The following is a 23934-nucleotide window of genomic DNA, read 5'->3' on the forward strand; positions in this document are numbered from 1 at the left end:
ACCTAAGCCTGTTCATCCTCTCCTGATAGACATACCCTTGCATTCCTGGTATCATCTTTGCAACCTCTCTAGTGTCATTATATCTTTTTTATAATATGGCGACCAGAATTATACAGTGCTCCCAGCTGAGGTTTAACCAAGGTTCAATACAAATTTAGCATAACTTCTTTACTTTTCAATTCTATCCCTCTGGAAATAAACTCTTATGCTTAGTTTGCTTTTTATATGGCCTTGTTAACCTGTGTCGCTACCTTTAGTAATTTGTGTATTTATACTCCCAGATCCCTTTGCTCTTCTACCACATTTAGATTCTGGTTTTCTAAATGATATGCAAACTCTTTATTTTTCTTGCCAAAATGTAATATCCCACATTCATCTATGTTGAAATTCATTGGCCAATGATATGCTCATGCTGCAACTTTGTTAATACCTTCTTGTAATTTGTTACGGTCCTCCTTAATATTGACTATCCTCCATAATTTGGTGTCAACTGAAAATTTAGAAATTGTGTGTTTGATTCCAAAGTCAAAATCATTAATGCAAATTGTCAACAGCAGTGGTCCCAGCACTGATCCTTGTGGAACACCACTTCCTACCTTCTGCCACTTTGAATAACTACCCTCTACCCCTACTCGCTGCTTTCTGTCTTGCAGGCAGCTAGCAATCCATTCTGCCACTTGTCCCCTGAACATGCATTCTCTGACCTTATCCATCGGTCTATTACGTGGTACCTTATCAAAGGCCTTTAAAAAATCTAGATGAATTACATTACTGCATCACGCTTGACTACTCTATTAACTCTTCAAAAAATTCAATGAGATTGGTTAAGCAAGGTTTTTTCTTTTGAAATCCATGTTGACTGTTCAATATTATGTTTTTGGTTTCCAGATGTTCTTCTATTCTCTCCTTTAGTAGGGATTCCATTACATTTCCTACCACTGATGTTAAGCTAACTGTTCTATAGTTACCTGGGCATGTTCTATCTCCCTTCTTAAATACAGGTTTAAAGTTAGATATCTGTCAGTCTGCTGAATCTTTCTCGAACAAATTAAGTGTGTGTAGCAATGCCTCTGCTAACGCTTCCCTAGATCCTTTTAAAATGCACAGATGTAATCCGTCCAGAACTCTGTTAAGTTTGATTAATTTATTTAATTTTTCACCTCTTTTTATTTTAAATGCAGCTCTCATTTCTAATCACATCATCCAATGTCATGTCCACCTGTCCTGTTTCTCTGGTAAATAAAAAGCAAAGTAATTATTTAATATTTCTGCCGTTTCTCTATAGTTGCCCATGATATTATCCTGTCCATCATTAAGTGGCCCTATTCCGGTCACGACCTGCCTTTTTCTTTTAAATTTATGTGCCTGTAAAATATTTTACTATTGATTTAAGTTTCTCGATAACTTAATATTTCCTCTTTGCTCTCCAAATTTCTTTTTTGGCTTCTCTTCTAATTTCTTCATATTTTCCATTGTCATGGCCGCCTCTGCCTATTTTTTATTCATTCATGGGATGTGGGCGTCGCTGGCTAGGCCAGCATTTATTGCCCATCTCTAATTGCCCTTGAGAAGGTGGTGGGGAGCTGCAGTCCATGTGAGGTAGGTATACCCACAGTGTTGTTCGGAAGGAAGTTCCAGGATTTTGACCCAGTGACAGCGAAGGAAAGGTGATATAGTTCCAAGTCAGGATGGTGTGCGACTTGGAGGGGAACTTGCAGGTGGTGGTGTTCCCATGCATTTGCTGCCCTTGTCCTTCTAGCTGGTAGAGGTCACAGGTTTGGAAGGTGCTATCCAAGGAGTCTTTGTGCGTTGCTGTAGTGCATCTTATAGATGGTACACACTGCTGCCACTGTGTGTCGATGGTGGAGGGAGTGAATGTTTGTGGATGGGGTGCCAATCAAGTGGGCTGCTTTGCCCTGGATGGTGTCGAGCTTCTTGTGTTGTTGGAGCTGCACCCATCCAGGCAAGTGGAAAGTATTCCATCACACTCCTGACTTGTGCCTTGCAGATGGTGGATAGGCTTTGGGTGGGGGGGGGGGTGGTCAGGAGATGAGTTACACCGCAGGATTCCAAACCTCTGACCTGCTCTTATAGCCACGGTATTTATATGGCTACTCCAGTTCAGTTTCTGTTCAATGGTAGCCCCTAGGATGTCGATAGTGGGGGATTCAGTGATGGTAATGCTGTTGAATGTCAAAGGGAGATGGTTAGATTCTCGCTTGTTGGAGATGGTCATTGCCTGGCACTTGTGTGGCATGAATGTTACTTACCACTTATCAGCCCAAGCCTGGATATTGTCCAGGTCTTGCTACATTTCTACATGGACTGCTTCAGTATCTGAGGAGTCACAAGTGGTGCTGAACGTTGTGCACACATCAGCGAACATCCCCACTTCTGACCTTATGATTGAAGGAAGGTCATTGATGAAGTAGCTGAAGATGGTTGGGCCTAGGACACAACCCTGAGGAACTCCTGCAGTGATGTCCTGGCGCTCAGATGACTGACCTCCAACAACCACAACCATCTTCCTTTCCGTTAGGTATGACTCCAACCAGCAGAGAGTTTTCCCCCTGATTCCCATTGAACTCAGTTTTACTAGGGCTCCTTGATGCCATACTTGGTCAAATGCTGCCTTGATGTCAAGGGCAGTCACTCTCACCTCACCTCTTAAGTTCAGCTCCTTTGTCCACGTTTGAACCAAGGCTGTAATGAGGTCAGGAGCTGAGTGGCCCTGGCGGAACCCAAACTGAGCAGGTTATTGCTAAGAATGTGCTGCTTGATGGCACTGCTGATCACACCTTCCATAACTTTATTGATGCTGAGAGTAGGCTGATGGGTCGGTAACTGGCCAGGTTGGACTTGTCCTGCTTTTTGTGTACAGGACATACCTGGGCAATTTTCCACATTGCTGGGTAGATGTCAGTGTTGTAGCTGTACTGGAACAGCTTGGTTACGGGCATGGCAAGTTCTGGAGCACAGGTCTTCAGTACTATTGCCGGAGTATTGTCAGGGCTCATAGCTTTTGCAGTATCCAGTGCCTTCAGTCGTTTCTTGCTATCTCACGGAGTGAATCGAATTGGCTGAAGTCTGGCATCTGTGATGCTGGGGACTTCAGGAGGAGGCTGAGATATCCATCAACTCGGCACTTCTGGCTGAAGATTGTTGCAAATGCTTCAGCCTTATCTTCTGCATAGACGTGCTGGGCTCCCCCATCATCGAGGATGGGGATATTTGTGGAGCCACCTCCTCCAGTTAGTTGTTTAATTGTCCACCGCCATTCACGGCTGGATGTGGCAGGATTGCAGAGCTCAGATCTGATCCGTTGGTTATGGGATCGCTTAGCTCTGTCTATTGCATGCTGCTTACGCAGTTTGGCATGCAAGTAGTCCTCTGCTGTAGATTCACCAGGCTGGCACCTCATTTTGAGGTATGCCTGGTGCTGCTCCTGGCATGCCCTCCTGCACTCTTCATTGAACCAGGGTTGGTCTCCTGGCTTGATGGTAATGGTAGAGTGGGGGATATGCTGGGCCATGAGGTTATAGTTTGTGATTGAGTACAATTCTGCTGCTGTTGATGGCCCACAGCACCTCATGAATGCCCAGTTTAGCACTGATAGATCCGTTCGAAATCTATCCCATTTAGCACGGTGTTAGTGCCACACAAGACGATGGACGGTATCCTCAATGTGAAGGCAGGACTTTGTCTCCACAAGGACTGTGCAGTGGTTACTCCTACCAATACCGTCATGGACTGAAGCATCTGCGGCAGGCAGATTGGTGAGGACGAGGTAGAGTATATCTTTCCCTCACCACCTGCCGCAGACCCAGTCTAGCAGCTATGTCCTTTAGAACTCGGCCAGCTCGGTCAGTAGTGGTGCTACCGAGCCACTCTTGGTGATGGACATTGAAGTCCCCCACCCAGAGTACATTCTGCACCCTTTCCATCCTCAGTGCTTCCTCCAAGTGGTGTTCAACATGGAGCAGTACTGACTCATCAGCGGAGGGAGGGCGGTAGGTGGTAATCAGCAGGAGGTTTCCTTGCGCATGTTTGACCTGATGCCATGAGACTTCATGAGGACTGCCAGGGCAACTCCCTCCCTACAGTATACACCTCTGCTGGGTCTGTCCTGCCAGTGGGACAGGACATAACCGGCGATAGTGATGGTGGTGTCTAGGACACTGTAAGGTATGATTCCGTGAGTATGACGATGTCAGGCTGTTGCTTGACTAAAGGACATTAGTGAAACAGATGGGTTTTTACAACAATCGACAATGGTTTCATGGCCATCATTAGACTAGCTTTTAATTCCAGATTTATTAAATGAATTGAAATTCCACCTTCTGCTGTGGTGGGATTTGAACCCATGTTCACAGAGCCATACCCTGGGTCTCTGGGTTACTAGTCCAGTGACAATACCATTATGCCACCGCTGTCCATGTACTTAGTGTACGGCTCTCTCCTCACCCTCAACTTTTTCCTTATGTCTTTATTCATCCATTCATGAATGTTTAATCAGTAGGAGGCATTCATCACATTACTGTACACAAAGAAGCTGGTTTAGACCATCCTTCTGCGAGAACATAATGGTTTGTATATTAATTGGCTTATAATAGGTCATTTTCCTTTGTTAATCCGACAAATATTACATTAGCTTGTGTGACATTTTGCTCCACCTGGGAACTGTTGCTGTTACAATGGCATTAGACAATGCTGGGTAGTTTAAAAATGTCTATAAAGATTAAAGTTCTTCAGAACCTGAGCTTGGGATCAGGGGTTAATCATTTAATGTTCATCCATGTCATTAAGATGATACAGTCCTGTTAGTGTCAGTGCCAGACAAGTAGGCAAAGCCCAATTGTAAATTCTAAATGCAGTCACAATTCTTGTTCATCTGACAGAAGCACACCACTGCCTGGATACAATAACCATAATAGCTACTCCACCTTCACTCGGTATATCATTTGGTGCTCTGACAGCAGGATGAGCTCATTATACTGATGGTTGGCTGATTGTGGTCGCAAGTAGGTAGAGTACCAAACCCGACAGGATGATTTTGAATCAGGCTTTCCCTGGGAAAGAAGTTTACAGATCTCTAATACTCACCGGACTATCATCTATGAAAATCAGCAACAAACGGTTCACAGTGTCCTACCAAAAACAGGAAAACATGAATGGCATTTAAACATCCATAACAAAGTAACAGACAGAATATGACACCGGAATACAATTTACTAGAGAATGGACTATCAAAGCTTAAATTTAACATTAACTATTGTCTAGATATTATTTTGAAAAACATTAAACAGTGCAGCACAGGAGACCTTTAGGTTCAAGTCGACAAAAAGGATCACCCATAAAGTGACCTCAGTTAAGATGGAAGTAGCAAATGTAGAGAAAATTGTCAATTTCAGCAGTCCAATAGTATTAGATAGCAAAAATGACATTAAATGGAAAAATGACGTTAAATGGATTGTAAGAGAGATATTTAACTGGAAAGGTGGTTCTGTGGAACTGTAAAATTCAGTTGGTAGCATCGTGTTCTGCCAGCCTGAAACCATCGACTTGAAACGTCAGCTGTTTCTCTCTCCAGATACTGCCTGACCTGCCGAGTGTTGCCTGCATTATCAATTTCATTTTCTGATACTAAGTAGATTGCTTAAGTGCTAACTGCCAACACAAAAGAACATTAAAGACAATAACTGTTGGGGGACTGGAGAGGATGCGTGTTCTGGTGCTACACAGGAATATTGAAAATTAAGTGAATAAGAATGAGCAAGAAGCGAGCACCTGAAAACACAAGGAAAGGGAAGTAATGAAACGGATCATGAAGGAGGTGGGTGATAATGATACTTTTAAAAGGGAGCAGGAGATACCTGAGGAAAGGAAATAATTTACATGATGAAGGGCGAGATGACACACTACTTGGGAATCAAATGGAAAATTGCTAGGGCAAGTGACAAAGATTGGATAAAATGATGGAAAGGACAGGTGCAACATTAGGGGATAATAAAATTCTCCAACAGAGACAGCAAAGTGTGGAATGCACTGCTCATCAACCTCCAGGAAAATGAAGGCACAAGGCAGAAAGGCGGCTGGGTAAATAGAATTATGGTGGGGAGGAATGTGGCATTTTTTCTTTCTTTTGTTTACTTCTATTTCAATCTCCCAACAAATAGTTGCCAAGATGGAAGGAAAAGGAAACAAGAGGTGTCATGAAAACCCTACATGCCATATGGGAAATATTAATTTCATCGGTTGGAACCCTGCCTTAGACTTTTCCCGGAAATTCTTACAAATACCTTTTTTTTAAAATTAAACTGACAGCCAAGATGGCCACTGCGATTTACATTTGAAACACCAAAAGATTAGACTGGAGACAACACGACTGACTCAACCTGGTCAGAACAATGGGGTGCTCTCTGATTAAATTACCTAAAATGGCCTCATCAACATGGTCATCAGGAGCTATCGACACCCATTGACTTTGAAAGAGCCAACCCCCCCACCAAATGTGACTGGACAGCTTGAGGGGAATCTCAGAAGATTCCACAAAGAGCTCATTAAAACCACAAAGTGGTTTTGGTAATGTCAAGTGATAGCTTATGCAGCTCTGGGGAGACTGTAAGCTTTGTCAGACAGTCTTGTTTTAGCAAGACTTAGTTGTTTTTTTAAATTATAATCTTCTAAAGTTTTAAATTTAAAGGGTTTAGTCATGGCAGGAGAGCTTGAAGCCGTGCTTTGCTCCTCTTGCTGCATGTGGGAATCCGGGAACATTTCCAGTCCCCGGGACCAGCATGCGTGCAGGAAGTGTGTCCAGCTGCAGTTCCTGGAAGCTCGGGTTTCAGAGCTGGAACGGCGGCTGGAAACACTGTGGAGCATCTGCGAGTCTGAGAGCATTGTGGATAGCACGTATAGAGAGGTGGTCACACCGCAGCTGAAGGGACTTGAGGAAGGAAGGGAATGGGCGACCACCAGGCAGTCCAAGAAAATCAGGCAGGTAGTTCAGGAGTCCCCTGGGGTCCCGCTTGCAAATCGGTATTCCATTTTGGAGGCTGATGAGGCTGATTCCTCCAGGGAGTGCAGACAGAGCCAAGCTTCTGGCACCGCAAGCAGCCTGTCTGCACAGGAAGGGGGAAAGAGAAGAAGAGCAATAGTAATAGGGGATTCTATAGTCAGGGGAACAGATAGGCACTACTGTGGCCGTCAACGGGACTCCAGGTGTGTTGCCTCCCTGGTGCCAGGATCCGGGATGTCACTGAACAGCTGCAGGGCATCCTGGGGGAGGGTGCTAAGGCAGAGGTCATGGTACATGTTGGTATCAATGACATAGGTAGAAAAAGGGATGAGGTCTTGCATCAAGGAGTTAGGCAGTAGACTAAAAAGCAGGACCTCTCGGGTTGTAATCTCTGGATTACTCACAGTGCCACGTGCTCGCAAGTATAGAAATAGGAGAATAGCACAGATGAATGCGTGGCTTAAGAGTTGGTGCAGGAGGGAGGGTTTTAGATTCCTGGACCACTGGGACCGTTTCTGGGGAAGGTGGGACCTGTACAAGCGGGACGGTCTACATCTGAACCAGAGGGGCACTAACATCCTTGCTGGTGGTTTGCTAGTGCTGTTGGAAGGAGTTTAAACTAATTTAGCAGGGGGAGGGGATGCAGACTCCTAGCAGAATAGGGACACAGCTAAGCAAAGGAAAGTAAACAAGTCAGAGGGAATACAGTGGAAGTAAGTTTCAAGGGAGTAAGACCAGAATGGATGGCCTCTACTTTAATGCCAGGAGTATTGCAGGTAAAACAGATGAGTTAAGGGCAATGATTGACACGTGGAATTGTGATATAGTAGCCATCACGGAGACATGGTTGAGGGAGGGGCAGGATTGGCAGCTCAATATCCTGGGATATAGAATCTTCAGGCGAGACAGAGGAGGGGGCAAAAGAGGAGGGGGCATTGCAATATTAGTTAAGGAGTCAGTTACTGCAGTAAGGAAAGATGATACCTTGGAGGGGGCATCAAATGAAGCTTTATGGGTAGAGTTTAGGAATAAAAAAGGAACAGCCACATTGCTAGGTGTTTATTACAGACCCCCCAGATAGTCAGCGGGAAATTGAGGAGCAAATATGTGCGCAATTTGCAGAGGTGTGTAAAAATAATAGTGTAATTATATTAGGTGATTCCAACATTCCCAACATTAATTGGGATAGTCATCGTGTTAAGGGCTTAGATGGAGTGGAGTTCTTAAAATGTATACAGGAGAACTTTTTAGCTCAATATTGCAGAGGATCCAACAAGGGAGGATGCAGTGCTGGACCTAATTCTGGGGAATGAAGCCAGACAGATGGTTGATGTGTTGGTGGGTGAGCATTTTTGGTGATAGCGACCACAACATGGTACAATTTAATCTTGTTATGGAGAAAGAAATAGACAAGTTGCAAAAAAAGGTTTTGGATTGGGGGAGAGCGAATTTTAGTAAAATTAGACAGGATCTGGCCAAGGTAGACTGGAAAGAGTTACTTGTCGGGAAATCCACAGAAGAGCAGTGGGGGGCATTCAAAAAGGAAATGGGAAGGGTACAGGCCCAACATGTTCCCTCGAGGGTAATAGGTAGGAGCAACAAGCCCAGAGAACCATAGATGACCAGAAACATTCAGGGTACGATGAGAAGGAAAAGAGAGGCTTTTAGCAAATACAAGGATAGCAAATCAAAGGAAGCATTAGTGGAGTACAGGAAGTGTAGGATGGAGCTTAAGAAAGCAATTAGGAGAGCCAAGAGGGCATATGAGAAAGCTCTGGCTGGTAAAAGTAGGGAAAATCCCAACGTATTCTATAAGTATATCAATGGGAAGAGGATAACCAGGGAAAGGGTAGGACCCATTAGGGACCAAGGGGGAAATTTGTGGGTGGAGCCAGAGGACATTGGTAGGGTGTTGAACGAATACTTCACAGCTGTCTTCACCCAAGAGAAAGAGGATGTAGATATGGAACTTAGAGAGAGACTGAGGTTCTTGAGCAAATTGTCATAGGGAGTGACAAGGTATTGGAGGTTTTGGAAGGCTTAAAAGTGGACAAATCTCCAGGTCTGGACGATTTGTGTCCCAGGATGCTGTGGGAGGCAAGGGTGGAGATTGCAGGGGTTCTGACCCTAATTTTTAATTCCTCTCTGGCCACGGGGGAGGTGCCAGAGGACTGGAGAACAGCTAATTTAGTCCCACTATTTAAGAAAGGTTGTAGAGATAAGCCAGGGAACTACAGACCAGTGAGTCTCACGTCAGTGGCAGGGAAACTATTGGAGAAAATTCTGAAGGAGAGAATCTATCACCACTAGGAGGCACAAAATTTGATTAGGAATAGTCAGCGTGGCTTTGTCAGAAGGAGGTCATGCCTAACAAATTTGATTGAATTTTTTGAGCATGTGACCAGGTGTGTAGATGAGGGTAGTGCAGTTGATGCAGTTTACATGGATTTCAGCAAAGCCTATGACAAGATCCCACATGGGAGACTTATCAAGAAAGCAAATGCACATGGGACACAAGGTAACTTGATAAAGTGGGTTCAAAATTGGCTTAGCTGTAGGAGACAGAGAGTGATGACAGACGGCTGTTTTAGTGACTGGAAGCCAGTGTCCAGTGGTGTACCACAGGGATCTGTGCTGGGTCCCCGGATGACACAAAGATTGGCAGAGTGGTTAACAGTGAGGTGGAGTGTCTTAGGTTACAGGAAGATATAGACGGGATGGTCAAATGGGCAGAAAAATGGCAGATGGAATTTAACACTGAAAAGTGTGAGGTGATACACTTTGGAAGGAGTAATGTGACACGGAGTTATTCAATGAATGGCCTGACACTGGGAAGTTCCGAGGAACAAAGGGATCTTGGCGTGTTTGTCCATAGATCTCTGAAGGCAGAAGGGCAGGTTAGTAGAGTGGTGAAAAAGGCATATGGGACACTTGCCTTTATCAATCGAGGCATAGATTACAAAAGCAGGGAGGTCATGTTGGAGTTGTATAGAACTTTGGTAAGGCCACAGCTGGAATACTGTGTGCAATTCTGGTCGCTACATTATAGGAAGGATGTGATTGCACTGGAGGGGGTGCAGAGGCGATTCACCAGGATGTTGCCTGGGATGGAACATTTAAGCTATGAAGAGAGGTTGGATAGGCTTGGGTTGTTTTCACTGGAGCAGAGAAGACTGAGGGGTGACCTGATCAAGGTGTACAAGATTATGAGGGGCATGGACAGGGTGGATAGGGAGCAGCTGTTCCCCTTAGTTGAAGGGTCAGTTACAAGGGGTCACAAGTTTAAGGTGAGGGGTGGGAGGTTTAAGGGGGATTTGAGGAAGAACCTTTTTACCCAGAGGGTGGTTTCAGTCTGGAATGCCCTGCCTGGGAGGCTGGTAGAGGCAGGTTGCCTCACATCCTTTAAAAAGTACCTGGATGAGCACTTGGCACGTCATAACATTCAAGGCTATGGGCCAAGTGCTGGCAAATGGGATTAGGTAGACAGGTCAGTTGTTTTAATGCATCAGTGCAGACTCGATGGGCTGAAGGGCCTCTTCTGCACTGTATTATTCTGTGATTCTGTGAGAAAGCAGAGAGTAGTAACTGAAAAGCCATCCATGGAGCAGCTCTCTCTCTCTCTCTCTCTCCAACAAAGAAGACCCAGCTGCAACTGGCATAGCCTCAAGCCTACAGACCACCATAGCCAAAAACTAGGAGACAAGAGTCAAACTCCCTCTTCTGTCTTCCGGAGCCTGAGAAGCAAACCCGCAACCGTGCATGTGGCCCAGCGAGGACTTCAGGACTACAACTTCAACTGAGGACTCTGGGACTGATACTGTATTTAAATTCCATTTATTCTGGGCTCCACCCCAACCACCAAATCTGTTTTCCCTCTGTAATCTATTTGTGTGTGTGTGTGTGTGAGACTCTCGTGTGAACGTGTGCATGAATGCATAATGTATTTTAGTAATTTTAACCAGTTTCGAGTGTTAAGAATAATTAACTTACATCTTTCTTGTTTAGCCTCAACAAAACCTGTCTGATTGGTTCTTTTGCAATTACATTAGAGGAACAGGAGCAAGCGCTCACTGAGGTGGTAAGTTCAATCACTGTGTTAAAAAAGGATAAAGCCGGTTGCAGTCAAACCAGAGAAGGGGCAAAAAAGGGAGCCTGAGACCCCTTCCTCACCTGGCCGTAACAAAGTGGTGTAATGTTGGAGAAGTAAGGAAACTGTACCCCATTTCACCAGTGCACGAAACGACAACATGCATTTATACAATCCCTTTAATGTAAAAAAGAAAGCACTACAAGTACTTCCCAGAGAGGTAACAATGAACACTGGGCATAAGTGGAGGATTTAGGAAAGGTGAACAAATGCATGGTCGACTAGGAGCTTATGAAAGACGGACTTTGGGAGGTAAGTGCACAGGTTAAGAGAAATCCAGTCTGAAGGTAACAAAAAACAAAACAAGATTGGGGGTTACGCTATGGTAGAGTGATGGGGGGGGGGCGGAAAACAGGTGGGAGATGCAAAAGGCATTATTAAACAATATTGGTAATGGGCAGGAAATGAGGTATGAAATTCAGTTCTCGGTTGAACACGAAACCATGATTGTGGACCATATGGTGCCACTTTGAGTGAGCAGTCACGGAGAATAAGGAAAAGAAAAGGAAGGAAGGACGCTGAGGAAGGGCAGACTGACAGGGAGGGAGAGAAATCTTGATAACCAAATGAAGGAAATTTTGTCTCATCCAAACATTATACAGGCAGTGTGACAGCACAATGATACTTGTGAAGTGGAATGAAACTGAGAAGTAGAGGTGGGTGCCATTAGCATATATATGGCACTCAATGCTATTCCTTTCGATGGTGTCGCCAAAGGTCAACATATAAATTATGAAAGTGGGTGGGGGAAGAGGATGGAAGCTTGGGTACACTCGAGGTGACGTGTGGGGGCAGGACGAGCCATCGTTGAAGATTTGGTGACAGCATAAGTATAGGTAGCAGTGGAACCACATAACTGTCAATAAAGCATGATCAATTTTTTTTGTGTGTTTGCCAGATGCTTAGTCTCAGTCACCAATGAAACACCAGTGACAAATGAACTCCAGTATAGATAGCCGTGAGATAGTACATTTTGGTAGGATGATTAAGGAGGCCACATAGTCCTTGGAAAATAAGTATGCAAATGGGATAGAGATGAGGAATCTGGGGTACAGATACACAAATCACGAAAAGTAGCAACATAGATTAATAAGGACATAAAAAGGCAAACACTGGAGTTTATTTCTAGAAGGAATGAATTGAAAAGCAAAGAAGTTTAGTTTAGTTTAGAGATACAGCACTGAAACAGGCCCTTCGGCCCACCGAGTCTGTGCCGACCATCAACCACCCATTTATACTAATCCCATATTCCTACCACATCCCCACCTGTCCCTATATTTGCCTACCACCTACCTTTAATAGGGGCAATTTATAATGGCCAATTAACCTATCAACCTGCAAGTCTTTGGCATGTGGGAGGAAACCGGAGCACCCGGAGAAAACCCACGCGGACACAGGGAGAACTTGCAAACTCCACACAGGCAGTACCCAGAATTTAACCCGGGTCGCTGGAGCTTTGAAGCTGCAGTGACAACCGCTGTGCCACCCCAAGTTATGCTAATCTTGTATAGAACCTTGGTTAGACCACACATGGATCACTGAGAACAGTTCTGATCTCTATCTTAGAAAAGGACACAGAGGTACTGGAGAAGGTGCAAAAAAGATTTACTAGAATGATACCAGAACTGAGAGGTTATAACCATCAGAAAAGACTGAAAAGGCTGGGGCTCTTTTCTCTAGGTAGGGGTGATGCAATAGAGGCCTTTAGGATAATGTAAAGGTTTGATAGAATAGATGGAGAAAAGATGTTTTCACTTGCAGGAGAGGCCAGAACTCGGGGCCATAAATATAAGACAGTCACTAATAAATTCAATAGAGAACTCAGGAGAAACTTCATTACCCGGAAAGTGATAAGAATGTGGAATTCACGACCACAAGGAGTTACTGAGGTAACTAACAGATACATTTAAGAGGAAGCAAGATAAACACATGAAGGAGAAAGGAATAGAAGGATATGTTGATGGGATTAAATGAAGTAGGGTGGGAGAAGCTCATGTGGAACATAAACATAGCCTTTTGAGTTAAATGGCCTTTTTCTGTGCTGTAAATACTTCACAAATTTGGAACAAAAGGCAGTTCCAAACATTCAAATCCACAAAATCCAAACAGCAAGTAAGAAATACAAGAGCAAAGAGGACCATGCTGGAGGTCACATTCGCAAGCTACATTCAGATTATATTTCTCAAACTCCATTTAAATTCATTTTTTAAGTTTTATGTTTTTTTAAAAAGATGATTTTGTTCATCTGATCAAAGTAACTAAGCAATTGAGTTTCAAGGCAACAAAGATATTTACCGGATCAGCCAAGAAGTCCAGAGAGGGAAGAAACACTGACCCAGCCAGAATTTCTTGAATCAACAGGGTTAGAGATCTAGATATCAAGCAGAGAAGGAATCATTCACCTGCCACACATTCTGCATAAGATTCATGTGCAAGTGGAACCTGGGACCAAAAAATGCATGCACAATCCTTCCATGCTATTTAGAAATCTACATATAGCAGGTATATCCACACACTGAGCTTCGGGTCTTTCCCCTCATGAGCTGGTTACTTGATCCGATACATTTCTGTAGATGGATTTAAATTCATTAATGAAAAGACCAGAAAGTTATTGGAAGGGATTCTGAGAGACAGGATTTATATGCATCTGGAAAGGCATGGTCTGATGAGGGATAGTCAGCATGGCTTTGAGAGTGGGAAATCACGTCTCAGGAATTTGATTGAGTTTTTCGAGGAGGTGACCAAGAGGCTTGACGAGGGCAGGGCGATGGACGTTGTCTATATGGACTTTAGCAAGGCCTTTGACAAGGTCCCACATGGTAGGCTGGTCCAGAAGGTTCGAACACATGGGATCCAGGGTGAGCTAGCAAATTGGATACAAAATCGGCTTGGTGATAGGAGGCAGAGGGTGGTAGTGGAGGGTTGTTTTTCAGATTGCAGGCCGGTGACCAGTGGTGTGCCGCAGGGACCAGTGCTAGGCCCTCTGTTGTTTGTCATTATATTAATGACTTGGATGTGAATGTAAGGGGCGTGATTAGTAAGTTTGCAGGTTACAACAGGATATAGATCAACTGGGAAAGTGGATTGGCAAATGGAATTTAACGCAGACAAGTGTGAAGTGATGCATTTTGGGAAGTTAAACCAGGGCAGCACATATACAGAGAATGGCAGGGCCCTGGGGAGTGTTCTTGAGCAGAGAGACCTTGGGGTGCAAGTACATAGTTCCCTGAAAATGGCAACACAGGTAGACAGGGTGGTGAAGAAGGAGTATTGCATGCTTGCCTTCATCGGCCGAGGCATTGAATACAAGAGTTGGGACGTCATGTTACAGCTGTACATGACGTTGGTTAGGCCGCATTTGGAATTCTGTGTGCAGTTCTGGTCACCGCACTACAGTAAAGATGTGATTAAACTAGAGAGGGTGCAGAAACGATTCACAAGGATGTTGCCTGGTTTGGAGGGCTTGAGTTATAAAGAGTGATTGGATAGGCTGGGTCTGTTCACCCTGGAGTGAAGGAGGCTGAAAGGGGACATGATAGAGGTATATAAAATTATGAGAGGCATAGATAGGGTAGATAGCCAGAGTCTGTTTCCCATGGTAGGGGTGACTAAAACTAGAGGGCATAGATTTAAGATGAGAGGGAGGAGGTTTAAAGGGGAGCAAAGGGGTAAATATTTCACACAAAGAATAGTGGGTATCTGGAATGAGCTGCCTGAGGAGGTGGTGGAGGCAGGAACTGTAGCGACATTTAAGAGGCATCTGGACCGATACTTGAATGGACAAGTCATAGAGGGATATGGAATTAATGCAGACAGGTGGGATTAGTATAGATAGGCATGATGGTCGGCATGGACGCAGTGGGCCGAAGGGCCTGTTTCTAAGCTGTACGACTCTATGACTCTATGACTACAGGATTCTTCAAATGTCAGATTAAGTTAATAAACTATTGCATCCTCACAACAGCTAATCAAAAAGTGATATAAGGATTAGCACAAAATCTATTACTGCACTATTCTACTTGTATTGCAACAGATTTCAAACCACTCAAGCAGTTTTCTTACAACAATTTACATTTATTTAGTACCTTTAATAAAGAAAAACACCACAGTGCTTCACAGACACATGCCAAGCCAAAGAAGGAAGTGGGGGATGTGACCAAAAGCTTGGTGAAACAGCTGGGCTTTAAGAAGAATCTTAAAGGTGGCAGAGACACAAAGTGGTTTAGGGAAAGAATTCGAGAGTTGGGTTATCCAACCTTTTAGGGTGGAGGACGTATTATAATTTTTGCTTGGCCTGGGGGAGCCGGTTAGCAAATTTCAAAAGATAAAGGCATTAAAAATGTATCTTACTAATATAAACAACAACAAAAATGATTTTTTGTGAAGAAGTTTTAAATGAGAAGACTGATTTATTGACTTACTTTATCTAGCATTGTTTTTGCTTACATAAGCAGTCAATCTCTGCCCACACACCTGATGTAGCATTGCAGAGTATTCTGGATAGATGTCCACCCATCAGGAGAGATCTTGATCTCTCTCCACACACTATGCGCGTGTGTCTCGTTCTCTCTCCCCCAACCCCCGTCTAGGGCTAGGGGGACACAGATTGAAAGTTTTGTGCAAAAGAGGCAGGGTGAATACAAGGAAGCACTTTTTTATGTTGCCGGTGGCAATGCCCTGGAACTTGCTGCCCACAAGGGTAGTGGAAGTCGAGATGATCAATGACTTCAAGAGAAAGTTGGATAGCCACCTGAGAGAAACAAACTGGCAGGGCTACGGGGATTGAGCCAGGGAATGGAACTGACTGCATAGTTCCGTGAAGAGCCAGCATGGGTGTGATGGACAGAAAGGCCTCCTTCTGTGCTGTAAGTAAATGAGCCTCTCTCTGTCTCTCCTCCCCCCCCCCCACTCTACCCGTCTCTCCTCCCCCCCCCCCACTCTACCCGTCTCTCCTCCCCCCCCACTCTACCCGTCTCTCCTCCCCCTTCCCCCCCTCCCCGTCCCTCCTCCCCCCCTCCACCTGTCTCTCCTCCACCCCCCCCACTCTCCCCGTCTCTCCTCCCCCCCCACCTGTCTCTCCTCCCCCCCCCCACTCTCCGTCTCTCCTCCCCCCCATCTGTCTCTCCTCACCCCCCACTCTCCCCGTCTCTCCTCCCCCCCCCCACCACTCTCCCTGTCTCTCCTGCCCCCCCACCTGTCTCTCCTCCCTCCCCCACTCTCCCTGTCTCTCCTCCCCCCCAACCTGTCTCTCCTCCCTCCCCCACTCTCCCTGTCTCTCCTCCCCCCCAACCTGTCCTCCCCCCCACCCCACTCTCCCTGTCTCTCCTCTCCCCCCCCCCCACTCTCCCTGTCTCTCCTCTCCCCACCCCCCCCCCACTCTCCCTGTCTCTCCTCGCCCCACCCACCCCACTCTCCCCGTCTCTCCTCGCCCCACCCCCCCCACTCTCCCCGTCTCTCCTCCCCCCACCCCCCAACCTGTCTCTCCTCCCCCCCCCAACCTGTCTCTCCTCCCCCCCCCCCCAACCTGTCTCTCCCTGTCTCTCCTCCCCGCCCCCCCCCACTCCGTCTCTCCTCCCCCCCCTCACTCTCCCTGTCTCTCCTCTCCCCCCACCCCACTCTCCCTGTCTCTCCTTACCCCCCCCACCTGTCTCTCCTTCCCCCCCCCCACTCTCCCTGTCTCTCCTCCGCCCCCCCCCCCCACTCTCCCCCGTCTCTCCTCCGCCCCCCCCCCCCACTCTCCCCGTCTCTCCTCCGCCCCCCCCCCCACTCTCCCCGTCTCTCCTCCGCCCCCCCCCCCACTCTCCCCGTCTCTCCTCCGCCCCCCCCCCCCCACTCTCCCCGTCTCTCCTCCGCCCCCCCCCCCCACTCTCCCCGTCTCTCCTCCGCCCCCCCCCCCCCACTCTCCCGTCTCTCCTCCGCCCCCCCCCCCCACTCTCCCCGTCTCTCCTCCGCCCCCCCCCACTCTCCCCGTCTCTCCTCCGCCCCCCCCCCCCACTCTCCCCGTCTCTCCTCCGCCCCCCCCCCCACTCTCCCCGTCTCTCCTCCGCACCCCCCCCCACTCTCCCCGTCTCTCCTCCGCCCCCCCCCCCACTCTCCCCGTCTCTCCTCCGCCCCCCCCCCACTCTCCCCGTCTCTCCTCCGCCCCCCCCACTCTCCCCGTCTCTCCTCCCCCCCACACTCCCCGTCTCTCCTCCCCATCCCCCCCACTCTCCCCGTCTCTCCTCCCCCCCCCCCACTCTCCCGTCTCTCCTCCCCACCACCCCCCACTCTCCCCGTCTCTCCTCCCCACCACCCCCCACTCTCCCCGTCTCTCCTCCCCACCCCCCCACTCTCCCCGTCTCTCCTCCCCCACCCCCCCACTCTCCCCGTCTCTCCTCCCCACCCCCCCCACTCTCCCCGTCTCTCCTCCCCACCCCCCCCACTCTCCCCGTCTCTCCTCCGCCCCCCCCCCACTCTCCCCGTCTCTCCTCCGCCCCCCCCCACTCTCCCCGTCTCTCCTCCGCCCCCCCCCACTCTCCCCGTCTCTCCTCTGCCCCCCCCACTCTCCCCGTCTCTCCTCCCCCCCACACTCCCCGTCTCTCCTCCCCCCCCCCACTCTCCCCGTCTCTCCTCCCCCCCCCCACTCTCCCCGTCTCTCCTCCCCACCCCCACTCTCCCCGTCTCTCCTCCCCACCACCCCCCACTCTCCCCGTCTCTCCTCCCCCCCCCCCCACTCTCCCCGTCTCTCCTCCCCCCCCCCCCACTCTCCCCGTCTCTCCTCCCCACCACCCCCCACTCTCCCCGTCTCTCCTCCCCACCACCCCCCACTCTCCCCGTCTCTCCTCCGCCCCCCCCCACTCTCCTCCGCCCCCCCCCACTCTCCCCGTCTCTCCTCCGCCCCCCCCCCACTCTCCCCGTCTCTCCTCCGCCCCCCCCCACTCTCCCCGTCTCTCCTCCCGCCCCCCCCCACTCTCCCCGTCTCTCCTCCGCCCCCCCCCCACTCTCCCCGTCTCTCCTCCGCCCCCCCCCACTCTCCCGTCTCTCCTTCGCCCCCCCCCACTCTCCCCGTCTCTCCTCCCCCCCCACACTCCCCGTCTCTCCACCCCATCCCCCCCACTCTCCCCGTCTCTCCTCCCCCCCCCCCACTCTCCCCGTCTCTCCTCCCCACCACCCCCACTCTCCCCGTCTCTCCTCCCCACCACCCCCCACTCTCCCCGTCTCTCCTCCCGCCCCCCACTCTCCCCGTCTCTCCTCCCCACCCCCCACTCTCCCCGTCTCTCCTCCCCACCCCCCCCACTCTCCCCGTCTCTCCTCCCCACCCCACCACTCTCCCCGTCTCTCCTCCCCACCCCCCCACTCTCCCCGTCTCTCCTCCCCACCCCCCCACCTCCCCGTCTCTCCTCCCCACCCCCCCACTCTCCCCGTCTCTCCTCCCCCTCCCCCCACTCTCCCCGTCTCTCCTCCCCCTCCCCCACTCTCCCCGTCTCTCCTCCCCCCCCCACTCTCCCCGTCTCTCCTCCCCCTCCCCCACTCTCCCCGTCTCTCCTCCCCCTCCCCCACTCTCCCCGTCTCTCCTCCCCCTCCCCCACTCTCCCCGTCTCTCCTCCCCCTCCCCCACTCTCCCCGTCTCTCCTCCCCCTCCCCCACTCTCCCCGTCTCTCCTCCCCCTCCCCCACTCTCCCCGTCTCTCCTCCCCACTCTCCCCGTCTCTCCTCCCCACCCCCCCACTCTCCCCGTCTCTCCTCCCCACCCCCCCACTCTCCCCGTCTCTCCTCCCCACTCTCCCCGTCTCTCCTCCCACTCTCCCCGTCTCTCCTCCCCACCCCCCCACTCTCCCCGTCTCTCCTCCCCACCCCCCACTCTCCCCGTCTCTCCTCCCCACCCCCCCCACTCTCCCCGTCTCTCCTCCCCACCCCCCCACTCTCCAGTCTCCTCCCCACCCCCCACTCTCCCCGTCTCTCCTCCCCACCCCCCCACTCTCCCCGTCTCTCCTCCCCACCCCCCCACTCTCCCCGTCTCTCCTCCCCCTCCCCCACTCTCCCCGTCTCTCCTCCCCACTCTCCCCGTCTCTCCTCCCCACTCTCCCCGTCTCTCCCCCCCACCCCCCCACTCTCCCCGTCTCTCCTCCCCACCCCCCCACTCTCCCGTCCCCTCCCTCCCTCCCCCGTCTCCCTTCCCCTCCCCTCCCTCCCTCCCCGTCTCCCTTCCCCTCCCCTCCCCGTCTCCCTTCCCCTCCCCTCCCCGTCTCCCTTCCCCTCCCCTCCCTCCCCTCTCCCCCCCTCCCTTCCCTCCCCGTCTCCCTTCCCTCCCCGTCTCCCTTCCCCTCCCCTCCCTCCCCGTCTCCCTTCCCCTCCCCTCCCTCCCCGTCTCCCTTCCCCTCCCCTCCCCTCCCCTCCCTCCCCGTCTCCCTTCCCCTCCCCTCCCCTCCCTCCCCGTCTCCCTTCCCCTCCCCTCCCCTCCCTCCCGTCTCCCTTCCCCTCCCCTCCCCTCCCTCCCCGTCTCCCTTCCCCTCCCCTCCCTCCCCGTCTCCCTTCCCCTCCCCGTCTCCCTTCCCCTCCCCTCCCCTCCCTCCCTCCCCGTCTCCCTTCCTCCCCGTCTCCCTTCCTCCCCGTCTCCCTTCCTCCCCGTCTCCCTTCCCCTCCCCTCCCCGTCTCCCTTCCTCCCCGTCTCCCTTCCCCTCCCCTCCCCTCCCTCCCCGTCTCCCTTCCTCCCCGTCTCCCTTCCCCTCCCCTCCCCTCCCTCCCCGTCTCCCTTCCTCCCCGTCTCCCTTCCCCTCCCCTCCCGTCTCCCTTCCTCCCCGTCTCCCTTCCTCCCCCGCCCTCCTCCCTCCCCCTCCCTCCCCCTCCCCCCTCCCCCCTCCCTCCCCGTCTCCCTCCCCCTCCCCTCCCTCCCCGTCTCCCTCCCCCTCCCCTCCCTCCCCGTCTCCCTCCCCCTCCCCTCCCTCCCCGTCTCCCTCCCCCCTCCCCGTCTCCCTCCCCCTCCCCTCCCTCCCTCCCCGTCTCCCTCCCCCCCCCCACTCTCCTCGTCTCTCCTCCCCCCCCCCCCACTCTCCCCGTCTCTCCTCCCCCCCCCCCACTCTCCCCGTCTCTCCTCCCCCCCCCCCACTCTCCCCGTCTCTCCTCCCCCCCCCCACTCTCCCGTCTCTCCTCCCCCCCCCCACTCTCCCCGTCTCTCCTCCCCCCCCCCCACTCTCCCCGTCTCTCCTCCCCCCCCCCCACTCTCCCCGTCTCTCCTCCCCCCCCCCACTCTCCCCGTCTCTCCTCCCCCCCCCCACTCTCCCCGTCTCTCCTCCCCCCCCCCACTCTCCCCGTCTCTCCTCCCCCCCCCCACTCTCCCCGTCTCTCCTCCCCCCCCCACTCTCCCCGTCTCTCCTCCCCCCCCCACTCTCCCCGTCTCTCCTCCCCCCCCCCACTCTCCCCGTCTCTCCTCCCCCCCCCCACTCTCCCCGTCTCTCCTCCCCCCCCCCCACTCTCCCCGTCTCTCCTCCCCCCCCCCACTCTCCCCGTCTCTCCTCCCCCCCCCACTCTCCCCGTCTCTCCTCCCCCCCCCCACTCTCCCCGTCTCTCCTCCCCCCCCCCACTCTCCCCGTCTCTCCTCCCCCCCCCCCACTCTCCCCGTCTCTCCTCCCCCCCCCACTCTCCCCGTCTCTCCTCCCCCCCCCACTCTCCCCGTCTCTCCTCCCCCCCCCCACTCTCCCCGTCTCTCCTCCTCCCCCCCACTCTCCCCGTCTCTCCTCCCCCCTCCCACTCTCCCCGTCTCTCCTCCCCCCTCCCACTCTCCCCGTCTCTCCTCCCCCCTCCCACTCTCCCCGTCTCTCCTCCCCCCCCCCCCACTCTCCCCGTCTCTCCTCCCCCCCCCCCCACTCTCCCCGTCTCTCCTCCCCCCCCACTCTCCCCGTCTCTCCTCCCCCCCCACTCTCCCCGTCTCTCCTCCCCACCCCCCCACTCTCCTGTCTCTCCCCACACCCCCCCACTCTCCCCGTCTCTCCCCACACCCCCCACTCTCCCCGTCTCTCCCCACACCCCCACTCTCCCCGTCTCTCCTCCCCACCCCCCCACTCTCCCCGTCTCTCCTCCCCACCCCCCCACTCTCCCCGTCTCTCCTCCCCCCCCCACTCTCCCCGTCTCTCCTCCCCCCCCCACTCTCCCCGTCTCTCCTCCTCCCCCCCACTCTCCCCGTCTCTCCTCCCCCCTCCCACTCTCCCCGTCTCTCTCCCCCCCCCCACTCTCCCCGTCTCTCCTCCCCCCCCCCCACTCTCCCCGTCTCTCCTCCCCCCCCCCCACTCTCCCCGTCTCTCCTCCCCCCCCACTCTCCCCGTCTCTCCTCCCCACCCCCCCACTCTCCCCGTCTCTCCTCCCCACCCCCCCCTCTCCCCGTCTCTCCCCACACCCCCACTCTCCCCGTCTCTCCCCACACCCCCACTCTCCCCGTCTCTCCCCACACCCCCACTCTCCCCGTCTCTCCTCCCCACCCCCCCACTCTCCCCGTCTCTCCTCCCCACCCCCCCCACTCTCCCCGTCTCCCTTCCCCTCCTCTCCCTCCCTCCCCGTCTCCCTTCCCCTCCCCTCCCTCCCTCCCCGTCTCCCTTTCCCTCCCTCCCTCCCTCCCCGTCTCCCTTTCCCTCCCTCCCTTCCCCTCCCGCCCCGTCTCCCTTCCCCTCCCTCCCCGTCTCCCTTCCCCTCCCCTCCCCGTCTCCCTTCCCCTCCCCTCCCCATCTCCCTTCCCCGTCTCCCTTCCCCTCCCCTCCCCGTCTCCCTTCCCTCCCCTCCCCTCCCCGTCTCCCTTCCCCTCCCCCCCTCCCCGTCTCCCTTCCCCTCCCCTCCCTCCCTCCCCGTCTCCCTTCCCCTCCCCTCCCTCCCTCCCCGTCTCCCTTCCCCTCCCCTCCCTCCCTCCCCGTCTCCCTTCCCCTCCCCTCCCTCCCTCCCCGTCTCCCTTCCCCTCCCCTCCCTCCCTCCCCGTCTCCCTTCCCCTCCCCTCCTCCCTTCCCCTCCCCTCCCTCCCCGTCTCCCTTCCCCTCCCCTCCCTCCCCGTCCTCCCTCCCTCCCCGTCTCCCTTCCCCTCCCCTCCCTCCCTCCCCGTCTCCTCCCTCCCTGTCCTCCCTCCCTCCCCGTCTCCCTTCCCCTCCCTCCCTCCCCGTCTCCCTTCCCCTCCCCTCCCTCCCCGTCCTCCCTCCCTCCCCGTCTCCCTTCCCCTCCCCTCCCTCCCCGTCCTCCCTCCCTCCCCGTCTCCCGCCCCCTCCCCGTCTCCCGCCCCCTCCCCGTCTCCCGCCCCCTCCCCTCCCCCCCGCCCCCTCCCCTCCCCCTCCCTCCCTCCCCGTCTCCCGCCCCCTCCCCTCCCTCCCTCCCTCCCCGTCTCCCGCCCCCTCCCCTCCCTCCCTCCCCGTCTCCCGCCCCCTCCCCTCCCTCCCTCCCTCCCCGTCTCCCGCCCCCTCCCCTCCCTCCCTCCCTCCCCGTCTCCCGCCCCCTCCCCTCCCTCCCTCCCTCCCCGTCTCCCGCCCCCTCCCCTCCCTCCCTCCCTCCCCGTCTCCCGCCCCCTCCCCTCCCTCCCTCCCTCCCCGTCTCCCGCCCCCTCCCCTCCCTCCCTCCCTCCCCGTCTCCCGCCCCCTCCCCTCCCTCCCTCCCTCCCCGTCTCCCGCCCCCTCCCCTCCCTCCTTCCCTCCCCGTCTCCCGCCCCCTCCCCTCCCTCCCTCCCTCCCCGTCTCCCGCCCCCTCCCCTCCCTCCCTCCCTCCCCGTCTCCCGCCCCCTCCCCTCCCTCCCTCCCTCCCCGTCTCCCGCCCCCTCCCCTCCCTCCCTCCCTCCCCGTCTCCCGCCCCCTCCCCTCCCTCCCTCCCTCCCCGTCTCCCGCCCCCTCCCCTCCCTCCCTCCCTCCCCGTCTCCCGCCCCCTCCCCTCCCTCCCTCCCTCCCCGTCTCCCGCCCCCTCCCCTCCCTCCCTCCCTCCCCGTCTCCCGCCCCCTCCCCTCCCTCCCTCCCTCCCCTCCCTCCCTCCCTCCCCGTCTCCCGCCCCCTCCCCTCCCTCCCCGTCTCCCGCCCCCTCCCCTCCCTCCCTCCCGCCCCCTCCCCTCCCTCCCCGTCTCCCGCCCCCTCCCCTCCCTCCCCGTCTCCCGCCCCCTCCCCGTCTCCCGCCCCCTCCCCTCCCTCCCCGTCTCCCGCCCCCTCCCCTCCCTCCCCGTCTCCCGCCCCCTCCCCTCCCTCCCCGTCTCCCGCCCCCTCCCCTCCCTCCCCCTCCCCTCCCTCCCCGTCTCCCGCCCCCTCCCCTCCCTCCCTGTCGCCCCCTCACTCCCTCCCTGTCGCCCCCTCACTCCCTCCCTGTCGCCCCCTCACTCCCTCCCTGTCGCCCCCTCACTCCCTCCCTGTCGCCCCCTCACTCCCTCCCTGTCGCCCCCTCACTTCCTCCCTGTCGACCCCTCACTTCCTCCCTGTCGCCCCCTCACTTCCTCCCTGTCGCCCCCTCACTTCCTCTCTGTCGCCCCCTCACTTCCTCTCTGTCGCCCCCTCACTTCCTCTCTGTCGCCCCCACTCTCCCGTTCTTTCCCACTCTTTCTCACAGTTGCAGAGAGCGGAACGCTCAGCAGATGGTTGTGCTTTTTAGAAAAAAAAAGTAAGAACCCGCCGGAAAACCTCAAGTCGGTTGGAAATTATCTGCTCCGATGTCAGCAGCTGTCAGTCGTGAAATCGACTAGCGATTTTTTTTAAAAAGCCACTCTGTAAGAAGACTAAGGGAAATTTCTCATCTCCAGTCATGGTGAGGATGAGGAATGGCCCCGGGAACAGTTTACACCCGTGGGCCGGATG

The 23934-nt window shown here is 53.9% G+C and overlaps 1 protein-coding gene across 4 annotated transcripts in view; it reads right to left on the reverse strand.

Moving 5' to 3' along the window:
* The window catches only part of snx14 (sorting nexin 14), a 318752-nt gene that overhangs the window by 182073 nt on the left and 112745 nt on the right, over positions 1 to 23934 (reverse strand). For all 4 annotated transcript variants that reach the window (XM_068044682.1, XM_068044680.1, XM_068044681.1 and 1 more), the window contains exons 9-10: positions 13458 to 13533; positions 5104 to 5148 (exon numbers count right to left, since the gene is read on the reverse strand). In XM_068044682.1, coding sequence (XP_067900783.1) covers positions 5104 to 5148; positions 13458 to 13533 — 121 coding nt within the window. The remainder of the gene's footprint in view (positions 1 to 5103; positions 5149 to 13457; positions 13534 to 23934) is intronic.

Source organism: Heterodontus francisci, chromosome 13, assembly GCF_036365525.1.
Source record: "Heterodontus francisci isolate sHetFra1 chromosome 13, sHetFra1.hap1, whole genome shotgun sequence".
NCBI lineage: Eukaryota > Metazoa > Chordata > Chondrichthyes > Heterodontiformes > Heterodontidae > Heterodontus > Heterodontus francisci.